Below are 21,350 nucleotides of genomic sequence, written 5' to 3'. Positions count from 1 at the left end.
ATTTTTAACATGTTGGCGTCCGTTGATCTTTTTTTTGTGTGTTTACAAAGCGTCGAATTTGTTTTGAATTTGGAAAGATGGAGAACGCACTCGGTGACCTGGTATCACGCCCTCTAACGTCCATTTTACTTAAAACAAAATACAAAAAGAAAGTTCTCTAAAAGGTTTTGTTGAAACAAGGAATTCAGGGCGTTGCCGAGTTAGGAACCTTCCAACCCACATTTTGTGTGCCATTGACTCGATAAAATCCTTTACTGTATTTTTTTTTTTCTTTTCAACGTTTGGAATTTCACTTTTATCCTACGGGAATATTTTGAAATAACGGGATAAACGCATTAAACGCTAGACGGCACGTGGAATATTTAAAAAAATAAAATAAAATATTGTTTCAAGTTTGCTTTCAAACAACTTCTCTTTGAAGGAGGATCCTCGATTCGGTAATATCGGAGCCGGTGCTCGAGTTAAACGCAAAATCAAAATCACTAAACACGAAATGACCTTAAGAACAAACGCTCTACGATTTTGGGCGACTTGAGTTTGTTGGCTAAACGTGAAATGATTTCTGCGATTCGTTGTCCTCTCCAACCACTACGAGCTAATGTCCGTTGCGAAGCTGAATGGGCTCGGAAAGTGCATTCTCTAGCAGTTCTCCGAATCTCTTATCTGACTGCGCCTGTGGGGCGTTCCAACACTCACAGTTTGTTTCCCTTCTACTCCGATAATTTATTGCTTTTGCCTCAATAAGGCCACCCATCGTCAGACAATGCATCGAGAAACTCATCAAACCTCTTCTTGTTCGGCGATATTTGCAATGGTGGAGGGATGGATAAAGAATGGGAGCGAGGATAAAGAGGAAATATCTCAGTGTTGTCTGACTACTTTGGAGTGGAGTGCATGGATACGGGATGAGCTAGAGGCCAGCGTTTTTATGAACAGAACAGCCCCGCCGCAGATCACAGTGGCAAAAACACATCAACCGCAGCTGTTTGATATTACAAAACAAATCCATGCGTGTTTTGACAAGAGAGACGGGCACTCGCCAACATACTACTTCAAAACAGAGGAGACGCTGGTTGAACATGCAGATAAAGTAGAGATATTGCATGATAATGATATGTACAGTTTCCCCTACGCAAACATGTGTAAAAGCAATTCAGACAAAAGAACAGAGTGAACCGCAAGTACGGAGAATGCACTGTACGTGTATAACCTTCGGTACTACTTGTATTGTGAAAAATGAAAAAGGGCGTCCGTTTTTCCTTGCCATCTGAGACGATGAAACCACGGGTAGTTGCAACAATATTGCTCTATAGATAGTAGACACGCACGGCGGTACAATCTTATTCTTGTCTCTTGTGTGGGCTTCCATATATTTATGGAATTGGGGTGTAAGCGCAGCATCATATCACAGTCTCCGCTGCGTCTCCGCCATCAGTTGACGGTGTATAATTTGACCATTTGCACCGACCCGACCCCCATACGCCGTTGATACGTTTCAGTGAAGAGCACTGGACCATTTCGTCAGATATTACTATACTGCACACTGGCCATTCTTTATTGCCGATGTCTTTTCCTTGCTATCGACCTCCAACTATATTGGATAAAATGATGAGCTACGCAGGCTCTTCAACCTAATTAATTCTATTATTGCGATTCGTCAGATGGCAGCAAATATTGAACGATCCAACACTAAAGTGGGAAATACTCTGACACTATTGTTTTTTTCCTTAGGACTACAAAGGCAATCTTTGGTGGTAGTTTTTTACCCTCCACTAATCGAATTAAAACAACAAATATTTTTTCTCTAAACAACCAAATGTCAAGATCCACTGAAACAAATTTTGCAATGGTCACACGGATCTCAATGCAAAATTCTTTTATGGTATTTGTCCTTTTTTTCGACTACTTTGCCCGTTTCAGCTTCTAGAAGGCGTTAACGAGGCAAATGTCGGTGATTAAGAGAAAAATTAACACAGCAGAACACTCCCGCGGAAATTGTCATTTTTGCCGATCGAACGGCGCATGGGCCGTGTGCGCCCCGATTCAGTCGACTCTCGGGACCCCCGACCCCAGTATCAATTCCGTGCGAGTTTCATCATTCCAGTTGCACGGCGTCTTCTGCCCGAGGCTGACGCTTACAACTGTACCGTGAACTTAATTCGATTATTAATTTACTTTTCGAGAAAAGTTGGATGAGTCGTTCCGCTGTGCGCCATGTAAAGTGACACCTCTGACACCCAGTGGCTTCCAAGTGGCAAACCTGTCCCAATTTCAAACTTGGGATCAAATGGTTCCAATATTGGTCTCACCAACAGAGTCGAGTGAAAACATGCCTATGTTCTGTGAGCGTAATACTCTCGTACCCATCGCAGTAATCCACACGGAATAAGAATTCTGCCTTTTCGGCCCAAATGGTAGTAGTAAGCGGCATGCCATTTGCGCTTGGATCCGACAGCTAAAGGGGGACCTAACTATAAATTGGGTAAGGCCTGACTCTTTCATCTCAAGCCGGTTGTTTCCTTCGTTTCCCCTTGCTGGTTTATTTCCATTAAATGGTTGCAGTAGCCATAAATAGCCTTCATAAGTAGACAGGTAGGAAATGAGTGGCAATTCTACCTCAAATGGAGGCGCATATGGAAAAACGAAAAATGGGAGAAACTCAGGGACTCTACTACATTCAACATGGCTAGTCTTCAAAAATTCTCCATCTACATCCTCTGACCTGGAAGGAGAAGAAAGATCATCCAAACAGTTTCATTACTGAGGATGAGCCAAGAAAAAAAATGATTCGAAATGGATGGAGTTTCTTTTAAATAACCATCGGCAGGATGCAAAGTTCCCAAAGAAGACGAGACGATTCATATCATCCGTGATTGAAAGCAGAAAAATAGATTGGAAAAGTTGACTTGTTTCTATTCCCCCTGAATGAGTGGAAACATATTTGAAAATTCGTTAGAGTTGAAATTTCTCAGTTGAATGAAGACAAGGCACAACAAAGCAGTGGAGCGGTCAGATGTGCACAGACAGAAGAGACGGCGCGTTCCTTTAAAAAAAAAGTCGAGAAACAACGGCGCACTTTCATTTCCGTCTTCCACAAGTCTCCCCCCAATTGTATAAATAAAATAAATAAGAGGAAGCAAGTGCTGGAAGGATAAAAGTGGGACCATCCTCGGCATAAAGATCTGCAGTCTCCATCAGCGCAAGTTCATTTCGCTTCTCAAGGCAGCGGAGAGGCGGAAAAACAACTCCGACGAATGGCCCCCACATCTATAACTTGATTGTAAAAACACTGCAGCTTCTCTCCACCAGACGCGACCAGTCGCGATGTAAAAGAACAAAAGAGCTCATTTCTTCTATAGACTTTTTCTCGGCAGCCCAAAATTAATAGCCCGTAATCATCTTAATGGATACTGTATAATAAATAGGGAAAGCATCTTATCTCTACCCATCGACTTGACCAGCGGCCCGTAGTTTCTTATCTAAAAGCTTCTGATGCATTTTTACAGGAGAGAAATAAAGCCAAAAAGAAAAAAAAATAACTTACGTTGCTGTTTTATCCTTTGCCCGTTGCTGAACTTTTCGTTGCCATCACCATTCATTCATTGTAATCTGGAAGTTCACCAAGTTCACCAAATTCACCCACATTAAGTTCTTTGTTCATTCTTGCAATTTAAAATACTTCTTGTGGTCTGGTGATTTGACACTCCCACCACAACCTCCTGATGAGTTTCAGAAACTAAAACACAAAAACAAAAGACCGGAATTAATGATAGCTGGGTATTGACACTGTCGAGAAAGGGAAAATGCGTGAATTATTAACATGTTACGTAGCAAAATAGTATCACATTTAAACTAGCAATTGTCAAAGTGTTTCTATAGCGAGTCTCATCTCTCATGTTATCTTTCACTTAAGTCTTATTAGAATTTCCAGAATCAACAAACGAGATTGGGGACAGCTTCAGCGCCGGGCTAACAAGGACTATTTGCTCTTTCTGTTACAACAAATTCCGTGAAAGGACAAGGAGTCGGACACTTGTCAGTTCCAAAGTTTCATTACACGGAGGTCGACCATCTTTGTGCTTACCATTGATGTGGCGTGTTTGTTATCGACAGTGATGCACGATGTAACGATGAAGCCAGTTCGAATCAACGACAATGGCACCTTTGCTGGAACAAAGTTATTACTACTTTTCATCTGTGCCTCGATCACACTCCAGTGCTTCTCGGTTGGTATGTTGGGATCGGTCAGTGCCGCCTCCATTCCTTGGACGTCAGCCGGCCCCGGTCGAGTGGTCAGGACCAAACATGGAAACTTGCGTGGATTGACACTTCCGGGTGGTGCTGCTCAACCACAAACAACAACCGCTTTACCAGGTATTTTCACCGATATGTTTTAGTGTATAAGTCTACTTTAGAGTTTAGCTGATACAGACGCTACATGCTAGAAAATAATGTAAATCTTACTCAATATGGTTCCAGTATGTCCAAATAGTCCATTAACAAAGTCGTGAATAAAAAACCACGAAAATGAAAAATCATCACCTTTTCCGTTGTCAACAATCAATCACTGACATCTGACAACTGACCATGAAGCCATGACAATTTCGATTCAATCGAAGCTGTGTTGCAATTTCAACAATAATTCAATTATTTTTCTTTAAGATAAAATATTTTTAAAATTAAAATTTATTTATCTACCAACAACAATTTCATAATTTTCAATCAATCATCAATACTTTAAAAATTATTGGTTTTTATGAATCTTCGTTGAAATTGCAACACAGCCCTAGTGTCCGGTTGAATCTTCACGCCTCATGTCTCATTCTGACATTCTCATAATTCTCATGGGAGGTGGGAGTCGTGGCCGTCATTGTCAGTCTCTTCGTCGTCTATGAAGTCTATTAGCATATGGAGCAGGTTGTGGGTTCTTTTCGTGCAATTTTATTCACGTCTGTGACTCGTGTGTTCAGGGAACAGGGACTACCGGATATGTTTGGACAATTTTGGGTAAGTTACTAAGTTCCCTTTTAGTGAAGAAGTAAAGTAAATTAGCCAGTTCGAGTACTCATTTGCTAGTGTTAGATTGACGAATCCTATCGCAGAATTTCTTCCGGTATTTCTCTATTTGATGTTTTTGGTTAGGAAGTCTCCTCCTGACTGTAACCGACAATCAATGAAGTCAGTTATTTGGGTTATCAGCAAACGTAATTGTATAGAATTCAAAATTTTATAACGGAATTTCAGGGCACTTTTTTCGTCTGGAATTTTTCGTTATTCTGTGACAACAAAATCAATAAAACGTACTACGCATACTAAGTCTATTCATATGACTGGCTACATTTTTTGTGCATGCTTGCTGCAAATGCATAAACGATCGATAACATACTAAACCAAGTAAAATACCGCCCTAACATTGTTTCCATATTTTATAAGGAGGACATCGTAAATCCGTCGGTGGAAGCAACAACAAGAACGTGGAGGCGTTCCTGGGAATTCCTTACGCTGCTCCGCCAGTTGGTTCTCTGCGCTTCCTACCGCCAGCGAGTCCTGGCCCCTGGACGGGCATTCGATCAGCAAACGCTCTATCGCCAGCTTGTCCCCAGCAGCTGCCACCCTTGGCCAACAGGTGCACACGATAATCGATTTTCTATTTCTTAAACATTATGAAAGAGTTGATTCCGTATCTCAGATCTAAAACGTATCTAACGGTTTCATTAAAACCTTATTTAATGTGTCAATTCGTTTCGCCTATCGATGTTTGTTTGAGGAATTCTTGGTGAATTTTGTAAGAAAAGAAGAAAAAGGAAAGCGAAGCCGTGAGAGAAAGTCTGTGAAGATGAGAGATCGTAAATCTGCCAAGGCTTCGTCCTCGTTAGGCGACACGGAACAGCCGATGCGACAAAAAAGAACCCGATGTTCTGCCTGAAATATATTGCTCGCAGCTCGCTATCCTCTAAAGTCGGGAAATGACGTCTCCGTTTATTTATAGCCAGCTAGGTTAGGCGAGACAGTTAAGGACAATATCGGGGTGAAAGGTGGGAAAAAGTTGACCCAGGAGAATTCCAAGTTAACAATATGTGGAAGAGACACTGGAACGCTCCGATGTCGGTTCACCCACGGACTAATTGTAACGCGAATAGTCAAATCATTTTTGCTTCTTGAATTCCTTTACTTTTTCTTCTAACTCTGAAAATCTTTTGTTCTTCCTTTTTTTATGATGTCCATATCTTAGTAAAAAAGAAAAGTCAGACATTCTGATTTCGTTTTATGCCGGTAATTGTCCTTTCTCTTTCGTGATATTTCATGACGTCCAATCGATTTTCTTGCCGATCAGCTGATAAATCGAAATGTCATCTGCACATGATTCAATCGCTTTGACTCTTTGAACTTAAAAAATGGAATGGGTCCATTGGTCGTTGGCCAGAAACGATTTGTCGGCAGTAACGAAAACGGGCAAACAAAAAAGAAAAAAAAAAGAAACGGCTCTAGACGTTTAGGTGAATCAAGACGGCAAATCAAAGGAAATTCATCCTAAATGTTGTGATTCACGAAAACGAAACATCTTTTTGTTTTTTTTGGGTAACATTGTCGCTGTATTTGAAAACCAATTCGTTAATTCTAATCTAGACCATATACGTTTACTCGCATCATTCTGTTATACACTGTCGTACATTTGACACCGTCGTGATAAGGTTTTTTCTGTCTAAATTGGAATAACATAATTGCTATTTTGTATCAACGCAGAACGGCCAGTCTGGAGACGATGCCTCGAGCTCGCTATTACCAACTCAAGAGGATGCAGTTGCTGTTGGCCAATCAGAGCGAAGATTGCCTCTACCTCAACGTTTACGCCCCATCTGAAGGTTCGACTTCTTCTTTTACTCTTCTTCTTCTATCTTTATTGTTCTTCCTTTTAATGGAATAATCCGCGAAAAAGACACGCCAACCGTTTTCTTATTGCGCCTTCGCTGTCCAAAAAGGTAGACCCTTGTTCTAATTAGCGGATACTTTCCATCACGGTTCATAAAGCAAGGCGATCAATAAGATGATGCTGAATATGGGTAAAGACGAGAACATGGACGCGGACGCCACTGCTTTTCGGCACTTTGATTCAGGTTGTACCCGACGCCCAGCAACACTTCGCTATCGTTCCCGTTAGAGACCAATAGAACTCGACGTCAGGGTTTCCATTTCCTGGCCCGTCTCTGGTCTCATTTCCATTCATAACTTGTTCACTTTGTCTATGAATACCGTCAAGGACCTTCGTCAGCAGCGCGTTCGTTTTGTTTACTTGACGCCTGCCCACTTGACCGCTTCTTTTATTCTCTTGGTTCTGTTGTTGGTGTCAAATTTGAGGGACGCATTGCATGACTGATTAAGAACATGCAAAATGGAAGAACGTGATGCATTCCTCACCCAATGAGGTTCACCGTATTCTATCCAATTCGCAAGTTGGAACAATCGAGGATATTGACAGACATTTTCAATCGTATCAGATGCCACAAAAGAAAATCCAACGTGACACTAAGACAGGACTCGACGAACCCAACAAACCCAAGTCGGGCGATGATTTTCCTTCACTCCCGTGCGAGTCTTTCATGAAATCTATTGGCTATTATCGTCGTCATCAGCGGCTTCGTAGGAAACTGAGCTCAAACTATTGATCCGACAGGTTTTCTTTTGTCACCGCCACATGCAGGCGAGTTCCTTTATTCGATCAAGTTTGCCAGATCCAAGGTCCAAGTGCCTGTGCCAACCATCTTGCCCATTCGGCTTGCCCGCGATTATTTAGATCAATGGCCGGCAGCCGAGCAGTTTCCATTGTAATCGCATCCATATTACAGAGGAGCGGAGGAGAATAACGTGCAGGGAAATAGAAAACTGGCGGCGAATAGCACGTCCGAAAGTGCTTGTCCCATATAATATCTATGCCATTTTTATCAATAAACTTGGAAAGAGATAAAAGTCCCTTTCAACCAGAGATGACCCACGCGAAATACGACAACACATCCTTCACACCCTCCACACGTCTCTTTATGGTTGGCCTCAATTCAATAACTGGTCAGCACAATTCCACATAATAACGCCCACCTTTTTTTTCCACTGGCGAAACATCCGTCAAATCTTACCAATAGAAAATAGCAACTCTGAACGGATCTGGCGTGAAATATTTTGTCGGTATCAGGTTTTTCCATTCTTTGTCATTTGTCATTCTTACCGATATCATTCCTTTTTATTGCAGTATTTTATTTCTGTAACTGAAAGCAAAATTCACCTAAATTTTTCTGGAAATGTGAAATCGTTCACAGGATTTGCTGGTGGTGGATCGACTTCGCTTGCGTCATCGCCCGTCATGGTCCTCGTTCACGGCGAGTCCTACTCCTGGGGTGCCGGGCACTTGATGGATGGCGCAATGTTGGCCGGAAAAAGTCGCATGGTCGTTGTCACCCTCAACTACCGTCTTGGCATTTTAGGTACAATCAAACATCCTCTAAATGTGACGCACGACTCGTCTTATTAATACTTGAGTTGCTCGTCGCCCATTGGCTAACGGGTCGTTGGCTTTGACGGTAACGGCACATCGTCTCCAGTGCCGGAGCAAAGATATTGGATTTCATGTAATCATGTGTTCATTTGCCGCACTCAATTTTTTCAACATGGCAGTCTCCAATATTTAGAACTCTAGGATAAATTTAGAGGAAATTTGAAACTGGATTATGATTTTAACACTAATAATGTGTAAAACCATCCCATACAGGATTCCTACAGACGGCAGCCAGTCCGACTCCCGGTCAAGTCCGCGGCAAAAGCAAAAGCGCCATCCCGACGCAAGGCAATTACGGCTTATTGGATATAGGTAAGAAATGACGACAGCGATGATGACGTGGACATTTCGACTCTGATAGTATTGGCTCATATTTCGATTCTGCCGATAACAAGTGGCGGCTGTGCTGTGGCTGAAGGACAACATCGGCGTCTTTGGCGGCGACTCGAGTCGCATCACGTTGAGTGGCCACGGAACAGGCGCTGCCCTCGTCAATCTTCTCATGATCTCGCCCATTGCAGCCGGTAAGTCGCTTCATTCACCCTCTTCATTATTATCCTACGTTTGCTTTGTCTGCCGGTTTGGGTCTGTGATCGCAGATCCCCTTCCATTCGTCTACTTTGCCCGTGATGAACATCAACGGCGGACGATGGTTAACGCATTACGACATGATCGATTTTCCACCATTCCCTGCGGTTCCGTCTGAATAGATCCCCATCCTTAGTATCCGTAGACCACCGACGGTCCTATTGCTTTTAGATCCATGGCCACCCATCGGCTATTACAGCGGTTTAGTAGGGCACATATGAAATAGCTAGTCCGTCCTTCTTCATGTCCGATTCGTCCCAAGGCTCTTCAACCGAGATATTGCCTATCTGTTCTCTGACTATAAATAATGTTTTTGTTTTTTTTTTGTTTTTTGTTTTTTAATTTTAGTGTTTGGTTTTGTTTCGTTTCCTATTCGTTTTTTCACTGCACATTTACCCTCTTTTCTTGTCCATCGGAATCTGGATGGTAATTAGTTTTTTTTTGTGTTATGTAACTATAATCATATATTTCCGTGACGGGTTGCGCCGTCGTAACGCTACCGGTTTTGATTATTTTCTCAAAATCCTCGAACCTCCCTTTTGTATGCTCATTCATTCGTTGCTTGTATGAGTGCAGTATCTTTTTGCATCCGACCTTTTAAATACGGATGACATTTTACGCTGTTTTGTTCTATTCTCGATTGGAGTAGACATGTAAAACCAAATATTGCTTCACAACTGTTGATAAATTCGTAGGTCATTTTCCTTTTATCATGACAGTTCATATCATTTCATATTATTCGGAACCTCCCAGGTCCATTATTTAACGTACTTTTTACCATTTCTGTTTAAGTTAACGTAACACCACCAATCAGACAACGTGCGACAAAGAATTTTAAAGCCCCTTCGACCTTAATGGAAGATCTTTGCAACAATGACTTGAGTAAAAAAAACAATCGATACGACACCGACGAGCCTAGAGCTTTCACCTGCGTTTGGATTCTTCCAATTTGGTGTTGTAGGTAAAGCGGTCGTCTCTACTATTTTTGAACAGAAATGAATTTTTGAAAAGGGTCGTAAATTGAAAACTGAATTATTCTGAACTTGCAAATTGATGTCATTCAAATTTCAAACTAACAATAACTACGATTGTTAACAACATGATTTCTGTCAAACTGAGCCAAACTTAAAACACAATGTTTTGGGCTTTGGATGATCGTTTTAGAGAATTCTTTATTTTCAATTCAGCATTTAAAATTCTGCTACCTCGCGTCATACTTTGTGGATTAGTTGCATTGGTTCGAAAGTATGAGATTATTTATACACGCTATAGAAACTTCTTTGAGAGAACTTATAGAAAATCGTTGCTATGGATTTTCCAGCAAAAGAAATCGAAATAAAAATACGTTTGCGATCTTCAGGGCATCCATAATTCCGTATGTAAGTCTCTACTCCTTAAGCTAAGCACAAGTCTTCTCCTTTTTATACTTTTTTTTCGGGGGGTATCATTTCCATGTCGTTGAGTGGTATTGTGAGCCATCGAGTTTCTATACGCCACATAGAGCCTATGGGTCTATTGAGGTGCTTTCTCTGCTTTCTTTCTTTTCTTTAAATGTACCGTAGTGCCCCGATTTTGATTAGATGGATACAACATACAAGGGAGAAGCGCAAAGGTCTCCGTCGTCGCATATCGAACTTTGAAAATCGCGGGAATTGCGGCAGTGAGGGAAAAACGGATGAAAATCACGAGACAGAAAACTGTGGGTCATACAGTCGTTGGACCTCATTCAAAGGATATGCGGCGAACATATACATATACAGAACTCTTTCCTTCTTTCGCTCTTTCTCCTCCCTCTTTTTATTAATACACAGCAGTGGATCTAGTCTGGATATTGGACTGGCAGGCCCACTGGATTTGGAGGGATGAGTTTCCACAGCAGCCGAGAGAATTCTCTTTTGTGACGTCTGCCCCCTCTAATCGCTAACTGGGGATCCGTTGCAAGCAAAAGGCAGTCGCATCTTTGTAGCAGGGCTAGCAGCTACAAAGTTCACTTGAGGATCGGATATTGGAGAACTTTCCCCTTTTTTTTCTGGCGTCCTTGTTTATTCTTTTTGCCACACCCTACTCCCACCCCCCACTCTCCTCTCTCGAATCTTCTTCCTAAAGTTGAAGAGATGGAAATACGAGGCTCGGATGTCGTCTCGAAACTTGACAAAAGCAACACCCACAGCACAAAAAAGTCGACAAAGAATCTAGCCGTAGACAAAGAGATAGCAAATCATAATCCCAATACTCTGAGAAGAGAAAGAAACTTGGTTGCTTTTTAATCCCCAAACAAACAAAACAGAAGTCTGTATTTTATATCACAACTTATATTCCAAGACTTATTCAGTTGTACATCCAGTGATCCAGCACTTCTTTGATGTGTCTGTGTGCAAATATGGCCGATGGCAACTCGAGTGCAATAGCAGAATTCCTCAGACGTGGTCGGCCGTTTTGTTTATGGAAAGGATTTCCTTTGTTGCGACCCAGTGACTTTATTCGATCAAACGATCAAATGCGGACAACACAGCGTGCGAGGATTTGATATTCTTTGAATTCTCCTCGGTTTTCTTGCTTCAGTTACAGCACGGGTCATTATTATCGCTTTAGACCGTTTGCCTTTTGTTCTTCGAGTATAACTACGGATTTCGACTCATTTGTAGTGTTTCCTTTTCCTGATGATGCTATTTCTTGTGATCGTCTTTCTTTATTGCGTAATAGAAGCTTGGTTGTATACCCGACCAACAACACAGGTCCTTGTCAATCTTCGAATGTTGTTGCCAAGGCCGAACATTTGGAAACAGACGAAGATAAGACGCTATAATTGCTTGGTATTACTATCATTGCATTTATTGCATTCTCATTGTTTGAAGATATTGATAAGAAAGGTGGGTCGTGGGTGTTGCTAATACAAATTGGGTTATTATGGCAATTTGTTTAGGAAATCCCTGGATGAAATCCCGAAAGATTCAAAGACAAATAGGGTAATTGGATTTCGTGTATTTGCATTGTTCTATCCATCACATCAATTCTCAGTGGGAAAGTCCATTGCAGTTCAATCTCCCAGAAAAGGAGGAACGATCAGTCCAAATCGATGTAGATCAAGAGTTTAGTTGCGATGCCCGAATAGGTTCCCTGTAATATCTTCTGCAAGATTGAAATTCAAAGTATCAAAATATCTGTCTAAATCCTGGGATACGAATTGATTTTCCTTTCCTGCTGAGAAAATATATAAAAGGAGATATTGAGCATCAGACACTATAATCTTATATAGGATTGGGAAGGATAGGCAATCTACTTCTGGCCTATGCCAAAGTCGCCGTGAAACAAGACGACAGTCGAGAAAAAGAATAAATAATAGAAAATCGTGCTGTTCTGCAAGTCTTTTTTTCCCGCTTTATAGCTCAAGGCCCACCCACCGTGGACTGTTCATTTCTGAAGTCATGGTGTGTGTGTGTGTGTGTATTTAAAGAAACAGATTGTCGAGACGAATAAGGACGTTACATGTCTAAAGGTCACAGGATAAAGTGACATGCCATAATCAGCGCGGCCCACTGAATAAGAAACGAATACGACAATAAAAGTAGAGAGTGTGTTACATTTTTTATTTGTCGTCCCTTTTTCATTTTTCACTACAGTGACCAGCTACGTTACGTCACACGCGAATAGTAAAGCTGTCGAATTATTATTTTTTTTAAACAACAGATTTCTGGGGGGCTCGATTTGCGCCAATTCTTTACTTTGTCAGTCGTGATGTTACGCAAGCCTTGAGCGCTAGAGCGGAACGAGTTCTTTTTTGCTGCCTCATTACACTTTCACTCAAAGCACTACATTCGTGGCGATTCCATTAGAGTAGCCAACATTCATACCTCGTATACCTAAACTTGTGGATCAATATAGCTGTAGCTCTGATTTTAGACTTCCGCTTAAATCAAGTCTGCACGAGATTTTTCTCCGGCTTTTGAGCCGGGCGAAATAAGGCAACCGTATAGAGGAATTAGAATTTCGAAGAAGACCCGCATATTCGTCGAACTGTCAGTTAGGATTAGAATAATAAGCGTTGGAAAGACCGAGAAAGATGCTGGCAGGCCATTAGGCCTCTCAGTCTCACCGTATATACCCAGTATCGCATTAATCAGAGACTCCCGGGAAATTGATGGTGATTTTTCGACGTAGCTATTCCCTGAATAACTAAATGTGTTACAGAAACAGAGTGTGTTGTACAGCTACTTTCCATAATCTTGAAGCAGAATACCTACGCTAAGCCGGTCCCACCAAGTGATTTCCTAAATAAAGATTCAATTCTCCTTTTTGTTGAGTGTTTCGTAACCTTATCCAGTTGATTAGTTTAACTTCAAAGTCGCATCACGTTTTACAGTACCTACTTTGACGTCATTCGCCAGCCTCAGCCGCTATATTATCGATTTTATCACAAAACAACACTGAAGGGTTACTTACCTCATTTTTGCTGCTGTTGGCAAGAAATACTATCGCCGGCATTCGCATCGAAGCTTTTTCGAACAGAAGAAAATCATTTGAAAAAAAAATGTCCTTTCGCTGAATGGTTCTTACAGATCGAACGATATTTACGTGACTGGAAAATTTCCAGAGATATTCGATCCTTCAGCTTTTTATTAGAAATGAAAGAAACCGTCAGAAAAACCTCAGTCTAAATCACGGAGCGTAAAAAAGAACGTCGGCCGAATTGAAACTAAAACAGGGAAATAAAAGAAAGGCACGGAAATATCACGAAATAGACTTCTTCTTCTCGTGAATGTCAAGACAACCCTGGTGGTGTTTGTTGTTCGTTTATTGGATGTCACGCCAGATCGACAGACTACCAGACAACGGGGGCGTATATGTATTACATCTATATTGTTTCCTAGTCTCGTGTCTGCTTCACTAGCTCTACGCTAGATTTATCGGGAACTACTCTTAAACATTTTTTCCGTTGCGTTTCTTCATTTCGATCACTACCATGTCATATTGTTTTTTCATTCCAGGAAAAAATTGTATTTAATGTTGAACTATGTTGTGCAGGACTGTTCCAGCGAGTTGTGCTGATGTCCGGCTCGGCGTTGAGTCCGTGGGCTTTGAATCACCAGGCCGGCAAGTTGAAAGCAGAAGTGGCCCGCCAGATGGACTGCGAGCCGTTTGCCGGATCGGATGGAGCCGCAAGTGCTGAGCAGATGAGTTTGGCCGACATTGGCGACTGCCTACGAAAGAAACCACTCGAATCACTCATGGCCGTCCGCCTTCCGGCGCCTCCGCGATTCTTCGCAAGTTTCGCGCCTTTCGTCGATGGCGCCGGGATCGTCGCCATCGATCCTCTTCGCGCCATGCAATCGGCGAGCGAGGATTTCGCTCGCATCCCACTCGTTGCCGGAGTCACTTCCATCGAGAGCTATCGCTACACCGGGTGAGTGCTTCTCTTTTCCAGGCCCCTAATTATTCATTTATATTCGACATCAAGAAAAACACAATTGCCGTCGTATCCCAGATGATGATTAAAAAATTCGTCCGACTTCTGAAATGGCTTTAGAACCCTGGCGTATATACCATGGGCATTTCGTACTATTTAATGATGAGCATAAAGTTCTTATTTAAGACCTCTACGTAACCAAGTTCTCTCGTTCTTCGCCATGAGCCCCTTACAGCAACTTGGGATTTCAAAGTTGCCAGTCGTTTGATCCATTTTAGTTCGATGAATATAACAAAGTCTAGGGGATGAACTGCTAGCTGCTGCATCGCCTCCACCATGTTGTATAAAATAACGAGCTGCCACATATACTTGCCCGTAATTGTGGAATCTCCCAAGGCTATATAATATCATCCAAACGAGCCATGGGACGGTGAATAATAGAAACGATTGTTTATGCACTCGAATGAGCCCCACAGTCGTCATTTAACGATATCCCAATCCATGAAAGTTGGGAGAAATAATCACATCCGAATGTAAGCCTTCCCCCCCCCCTCCAGCACTTGCGAGTTTAGGTTCATTTGGATTATACGCCAAGTTTCGAGTGTTCAGCTCACATTGGCGGTTGAATAGGAAAGAGGTTTTATGCTTGCCAATCATCAACGCCAACAGTATAGTCAATGCAAATCGCAATCTCGCGGCTACAACTCTACAATACAACGCAGAGACGTCTAAACTCTCTTTGTTGCTGTTTAGACCTTCTTCTCTGTTTCACGAAAGCGCCGCGTGAGATGGGATTACGCCTCCCGCATAAAATGGCCATTTATTCCGCCACACTAGACGTACAGAAAGCGCTTTACAGCGTAGACAGACATGCCGCGAACCCTATAGAAACGACGTCGCCCTAGCTATTCTTTTGTCTGGCAAAATGTATTCGAGTAACGAAACCGGCCAGCCAAAGGCGCACCCATAAATCCCTGTGCAGCCTATTCTGAATTCCAGCGGTCTGGATGAAGTGACGACTTTTTCAAACCTTTGATTCGCAGCAGCACGAAATGTCATTCAGTCAAAGTTGTTGTCAATCGAAATTTTTCAATAAAAGCAGTTGACAAAGTCGAGTTTACGTATAGAAAAACTAGAAAATGATTTGTTAATTGTTAATTTAATATTGGCCAAGGTCATAATAATTAATAACAAGTTTACACTAGACAACCCCGTCGCCGAAATGCTCAGAAATGTCTACACGTGTCGTGTTTTTCTTGTTTTTTGCGTTCGTTACGTGGCCCGGAGCGGCTCAGCGCTGAAGGATCAAGTAGACTCCTACTTTGGCATGTCGGTCACGACGGCGACAACGAACGACATCGCCCATGATGCAGCATCAGTGTATAGCCAAGAGCAAGGAGGGGAGGGGGGGAGAGGGTTTATTTAGTCGTTTTCCTCCAGCGGAACGCATACTGAATGACTGAAGGCTGGCTCGGAAATGGATGAAAAAGCTTTTAAAAACACAATACACGATTCCCCTCTAGCTTTCCAATGTTTTCTTGATGGAGGTGAACACACACACTCGCCCGTCTTTACACAAATGTAACGATAATCAAAATGCTCGGCGCGGGAGTAGACAAAACCAGCAGTCCCATCTTTAGGGTATACGCTAGATGGATAGAGTGGGCCTATTGTTGTCTATGGGATCGCAGTCAATAAATAATACAGCGAGAGACTAAAGTCCGACTAAAGTCAACAATCCCCTGAAAGCCAAAACGCAATTCCGGAATAATGCGGATGAAATCAATTTTTTAAAACAAAGAAAAAGAGGCAGAGGCTGATATCGAATATTTCTTGTTATTTTTTGTCACTAGACGAGTTCTTTTAATAAATCACGACTCTTCTCATCTACAGGGATGCGGATTTGCGCAACGGGATCAGCGAAGACAAACGGGATCGGTCGCTGCGCACTCTGATCCGCAACTTTTACCAGTACCATCTCAATGAAATCTTTTACGTCTTGCGGTAAAGGAAGAAAATTACTTGACGCCCACGCAATGTGACGTGAGTTGACTTGCTGAATAATCGAATTGCCACCACCAACAGGAACGAGTACACGGATTGGGATCGTCCGTCGGCGCTGGACGACTTGTCGATGCGCGACAGCCTGTCGTTGGCACTGAGCGACGCCCTGGTGGTGGCCCCACTCATGCACGTCGTTCACCTGCACGCCCAGCGTTCGACAAATCCGTCGGGGACCTTTTTCTACCACTTCCAGGGGCAAATGTTGGCCAGCGTCATCCAACAGCAGGTCCAAGACGTCGACCTTTCCGAGTATCACGTGAGTGTAACAATCGATTTTCGAACCAGCAGTTTTCGTTCGCCAGATCTTCTAGGGGGAAATGTATAAATCGAATTCGCGTTGTGATGAAGATGTCGTCGTAGACTAGTCCAAATATATTGGACTGAGGATGGATGAAGAGGCCATCCATCACCGGGGGCTCAAATAAGTGGGGAAATTCATAAATCAAGAGAATGCAGTTGCAGCTGCTGCTGTTTGGTTTGGTGAGTTGTTGGTTTGGGGGCGTGCAGCAGTCGAGGCCTTGCAATTCATCACTAAAACCAACAAACAACAAATACAAAACTAAATTACAATAGTTAAATGAATGGAAAATTTAGTGTTGATGCGAAATAATATCCTCAATTTTGGCAGCAAGAAAATATTGCGGAAGCTTGAACGTCAGCTGTTGTCAAATGGATGTCCATCAGCACTTTGTGATGTGTGGCTAAGATGAAAAACAAATTAAATGTCATCCCGACGTCTAACGGGGGATGCCAGATGCTACAGTATTACAACATTTCAAATGAACTCGGCTAAGCCAAACAAGTTTGAACCAAAGTTTGATGGAAAGCGCTCAGAGTCCTCTGTTTTAAGTCGAACCTCTTAACTTAGATGGCCAAACATTCGTTATCCAATCCCTCGTTCAGGCTAACAAACTTTACTTATTACTGGCTTAACTTCGATTACTACTTTTACTTTTTTAAGAATATGTTTAGATCTCTGGAAATCAAACATTCTAGATGTACGACCTTATCTTTGATTTTACTAATTTTATTAATGGTAATGAAAACAGCGTCTAGGAAGCGTGACGGGTGACGAACTGGAAGCGCTGCAATTGGACGCCACAGCCAACGGAGCTTCGTGGTCGTCGGCCGACGGTAATAACCACGAAGCAGCGAGCAGCGCCGGTTACACGGTCATCAATGTGACGGAAACCACAAGAGAACCGACAACGTCAGGCACTCAGCTCCTCCCATTTCTGGCGTCTTTTGCTAGCACTGGGCAAGTCGTCATCTTTCTTTCTTTTTAATTAATATATATTGTGATTGAGTTCCTTACTATAATTCTTGTAAGAGAGGAAGGCCAGCTCCGAACTGACAAAACGGACATTTTTGTTTTTTTGTTTTTGCCGCTTTTTCGCCCACCCACGACGCGCAGGGATCCTAATTTGGAGATCGGAAGCAAAGGAGAGCTGATGCCGCGATCCAAACTCCGATGGGAGCCATTCAATTTACATTCGCAGTACTACATGGTCTTTGGTGAGTCTTTCAAGTCCTTCTCTCCCCATGCACATCATTCATCCTTGGTGGATAAACTCTCACCCAATAGATCTTCCATATGAATGGAAGGATATCGTTATTATTTGTTATGGAGTCATGGAGTATTACTTGATCGGTTTAATGTAAATCATAACTGTAGTTGATTTGCGCATTAAATCCATTCAACTGGATGAAAAGTTGACTCATTGTATTTGTACTTCCCTTAAGTTGAATGAACTTTCGAAGTTCGAACGTATGTACAATTGCAAAAATGTGGGGCGGAAACTAGATTTAGAATTCAATTCACTATACATTAATTGTGCGTTAAGCAAACAATTTCTGTTTGAATTAAAGGACAATAAATACATTTTCTCCTGTATTAACGTTTAATTAATTTCTCCCGAAAGGAAAACAACAGCAACAACAGCACGCCCATTTGAAAACTCACTACCGGGGTCACCAGATTGCCGTCTGGCTGCAACTGATTCCGTCATTGCATCAGACAAGTGGCGATGGAACCGGAACTCATCCGTCCATTCATCACACATTCGATCAGCATAACAATCCAGCTGACCAATTCTACGAAGGTACTATATCCCATAATTAGATTAAATAAGATGTAACAACACAGGCAATGCTGGAGAATATTTTTCATTTGATCTTTGTCAAATTGTACAGAACGAATTTTCACACCGTAATTCGCAATCACACAGTGTCACTAAAATATGTTCTCTGTAATATTTTCTCTTTTTCTTTTTTTTTGTGTGGATGAAACGACAATACTCTTCGAATTCAAGGAGTCGTTCGGTTGTCCGGCAACAACATTACTAGGACGATTGGACGGTCCCGGGATTCCCCGCTGACGTCGGACGTGGATCCAGTTGCCACCAGCGCAACAGTGGTCGAGTGTAGCAGTTCCGTCAACGGTCACAAGCGAAGTGGTCAAAATCAGACGCTTAACGGCACATCACCAGGTAAATAACAATCATAGATATTCTTGACGTTTTTCGGTGTTATTGATGAGATGCATTTCACAACTATTGGCATATCATTATGAGCGACATGTTATTCAAAAGAGGGTTGAGGAAAAAGTCCTATCAAATTCGATTGTGGTATATCGGTTCTTGCCAAGTTTTACTTGTCTCTCAAGACGGCTGGAAACTACAGCGCTATCCCCAAAGTTTACCGGAATTTCTTTGGCCAAAATATCGTTATAAAGTCCCGGTGCGCCATTATATCGCAGATGACTCTGCTCCCCTCCAAATCAATATTTCTGGGAAATTTATAGAAAATTATTTTAATGGCAAGAAATTATTATTTTTTTTAAAACTGTGATGTGAAGAACATAAAGCCAGCAGAGTATTTTGTTTTCTTCACACGAGAAACGGCAAGCGACTGGGAAGGGAATGGAGTGAGGACGTGTAGGCGGAGATCAGCGTCGATTCATATTTCCATTCCACGCCGGAAAAGGCGAAACACGACAATGGACAAAAACCACACACTGAGGAAAAAGGGAAAATGTGGAAGAAAAGATGTTGAACCTCTTTATTTATATGAACGTTTCTTGATTGCGAAGAACGTTGACGTTGTCATTTATCATTCGAGTCGCGACTGACGTTGGAAAATTTAAAAAGGGAAGACTCTTCTACGCCACAGTTCTTCTTTAATGAAAACAGAAACGAATAAAGCTATGTCGAAATCCAAAATATTTCCCTTCTCTTGTTTGTTGATGAACGAATATTCTGACGTCCAATTCTGGAATTGATAGAATAAAATTTTGAAAAATAAGAAATTTGTGATAAAATCTTTCGAGGAACGCAACCAATAATAATTATTGAGGGAACATTTTCATTTGGTGGGTCGTCTCTATTATTTGCTGTCATGGTCGCTATTTTTCTAACCGTTTTCGTTGATAGCAAAAATAACTTGACTAATAAATGTATTTCTATTGGCCATTGTCAAAAAGGAACGGGGGATTGGACAATAGTGAATCCAAGTGTAATGGCGTCGGAGACGGGCTCTTCTTCTTCCACTGTTCCGTCGCCGGGGAATAATAACAACAGCACATCTGTCAGCAGCGTTGCTGGAGGAGAAAGTCGGCTGGTGTTGGGTTTCTTTTGGACCAACCAGGCGACGCTGAGCATCATCTTGGTGCTGGGAAATATTTTGCTGATTGTTAACTTGATTCTCTTCGTCACCATCTATCGTCGCAGTCGGTGCGGCAATTGCAAACGAAACGGCGACGACAACGACGTAGACACAGAAAACACCATCCAAGTATAACAATCAACATCCATATACAGTAATAAGTTTTCACTCATAATTTGACTCTTTCTGTGGCAAATTGCAGAGGATATCGGACGGCCAGTTGGAGGGTCGAGTTGCGAGGCAATCGATTGAATCGATGACCGATTTGCGCCAGTTGGTCATCAGCCATTGCCACCAGCATCCGCGTAACCATCCGGACATCACGTCACAAGCACTCGGTCAACAACATCCTCCTCCTCCTCCGCAACAACCGCTTTTCGCCAGTGGGGTCGTTTCGTCTGACTTGACGACCAGCACCAGGTTGCCGTCTCCTCCACCTTTTCTGCTCAGAGTGCCATCACCTCATCATCAGGTAAAACCGTTTATTGCAGTTCGGAGAATAATGCGTTGATGAAATTATGGTCCAATTATTCAGTTCTTGTTGGACGAGAGCAATAAAAGCGCAACTTTACCCGGCAGCAAAAAAGCAGGACAAAATCTTCCACAATCTTCAGCGGTTTATCAGCAAGCGAGTGCCAAATCAATTCAAGAGATTAACGTGTAAATAGTTTTCGTTTCTTCGTCTCTCAGTACTTTCAGTGAATGTCTACCATTTTGTGCAAGCTTGCGTGCGAGAGTCCTTCAACAGTGAATAATACTTGACATCTTCCGGTGAAGTATACCGTACCGAATAATTTGTGATTCTTCGCTCAACTGCCCCGATTTGTGAGAAAAAGCCAATTCGTCTAACGAATGTCGTTTTCGTCTCTCGACTAAAAACCTACTGATCATTAGGATTTCTATTGCCTCAGTTTCACGATGTCTTAATATCCATCTCGTGTATCATAATGACTGTGTACATTAATAAGTGACTTTGTTGATTAAGATAATTAAATACAATTCACTCTATCAGCATCATACATTCTCGAATGTATGATGCTTTGTTGTTGGTAATTCTGCGTACCATTATAACTTGCACCTTTTTTC

General features: G+C 42.1%; 1 protein-coding gene and 1 long non-coding RNA gene across 3 annotated transcripts in view; one reads left to right on the top strand and one right to left on the bottom strand.

Annotated features, from left to right (window-relative positions):
- LOC124197897 overlaps positions 1 to 4,584 on the bottom strand; it is a 10,426-nt gene extending 5,842 nt beyond the window's left edge. Inside the window, exons 1-2 of the long non-coding RNA XR_006876374.1 lie at positions 4,465 to 4,584; positions 3,545 to 3,736 (exon numbers count right to left, since the gene is read on the bottom strand). This is a non-coding gene — a long non-coding RNA (uncharacterized LOC124197897). The remainder of the gene's footprint in view (positions 1 to 3,544; positions 3,737 to 4,464) is intronic.
- On the top strand, positions 2,103 to 21,350 carry LOC124197895 (neuroligin-1-like). 2 transcript variants are annotated; one of them, XM_046593463.1, is made up of 17 exons: positions 2,103 to 2,482; positions 3,914 to 4,374; positions 5,434 to 5,626; positions 6,745 to 6,863; positions 8,310 to 8,474; positions 8,759 to 8,857; positions 8,941 to 9,069; positions 14,156 to 14,534; positions 16,431 to 16,541; positions 16,623 to 16,857; positions 17,651 to 17,859; positions 18,016 to 18,116; positions 18,524 to 18,703; positions 18,914 to 19,090; positions 20,083 to 20,393; positions 20,467 to 20,736; positions 20,800 to 21,350. In XM_046593463.1, the coding sequence occupies exons 2-17, from the start codon at positions 4,116 to 4,118 to the stop codon at positions 20,926 to 20,928; spliced, it is 3,066 nt and encodes a 1,021-aa protein (XP_046449419.1). In that variant the 5' UTR covers positions 2,103 to 2,482; positions 3,914 to 4,115; the 3' UTR covers positions 20,929 to 21,350. The 2 variants fall into 2 exon arrangements, with proteins under 2 accessions (XP_046449419.1, XP_046449420.1); XM_046593464.1 differs by lacking the exons at positions 2,103 to 2,482; positions 3,914 to 4,374 and adding an exon at positions 4,864 to 5,007.

The sequence above is a fragment of the Daphnia pulex genome, chromosome 7 (assembly GCF_021134715.1).
Source record: "Daphnia pulex isolate KAP4 chromosome 7, ASM2113471v1".
In the NCBI taxonomy this organism is placed as follows: Eukaryota; Metazoa; Arthropoda; class Branchiopoda; order Diplostraca; family Daphniidae; genus Daphnia; species Daphnia pulex.
Note: the sequence above shows the minus strand (reverse complement) of the source record. Positions and strands in the feature narration are given on the sequence as shown.

Coding starts and splice junctions, on each gene's coding strand:
- LOC124197895 (XM_046593463.1), top strand. CDS start 4,116: ATGCACGATGTAACGATGAAGCCAGTTCGAATCAACGACAATGGCACC. Junction 16,542..16,622: donor GAAATCTTTTACGTCTTGCG/GTAAAGGAAGAA, acceptor CACCACCAACAG/GAACGAGTACACGGATTGGG. Junction 16,858..17,650: donor TCGACCTTTCCGAGTATCAC/GTGAGTGTAACA, acceptor TAATGAAAACAG/CGTCTAGGAAGCGTGACGGG.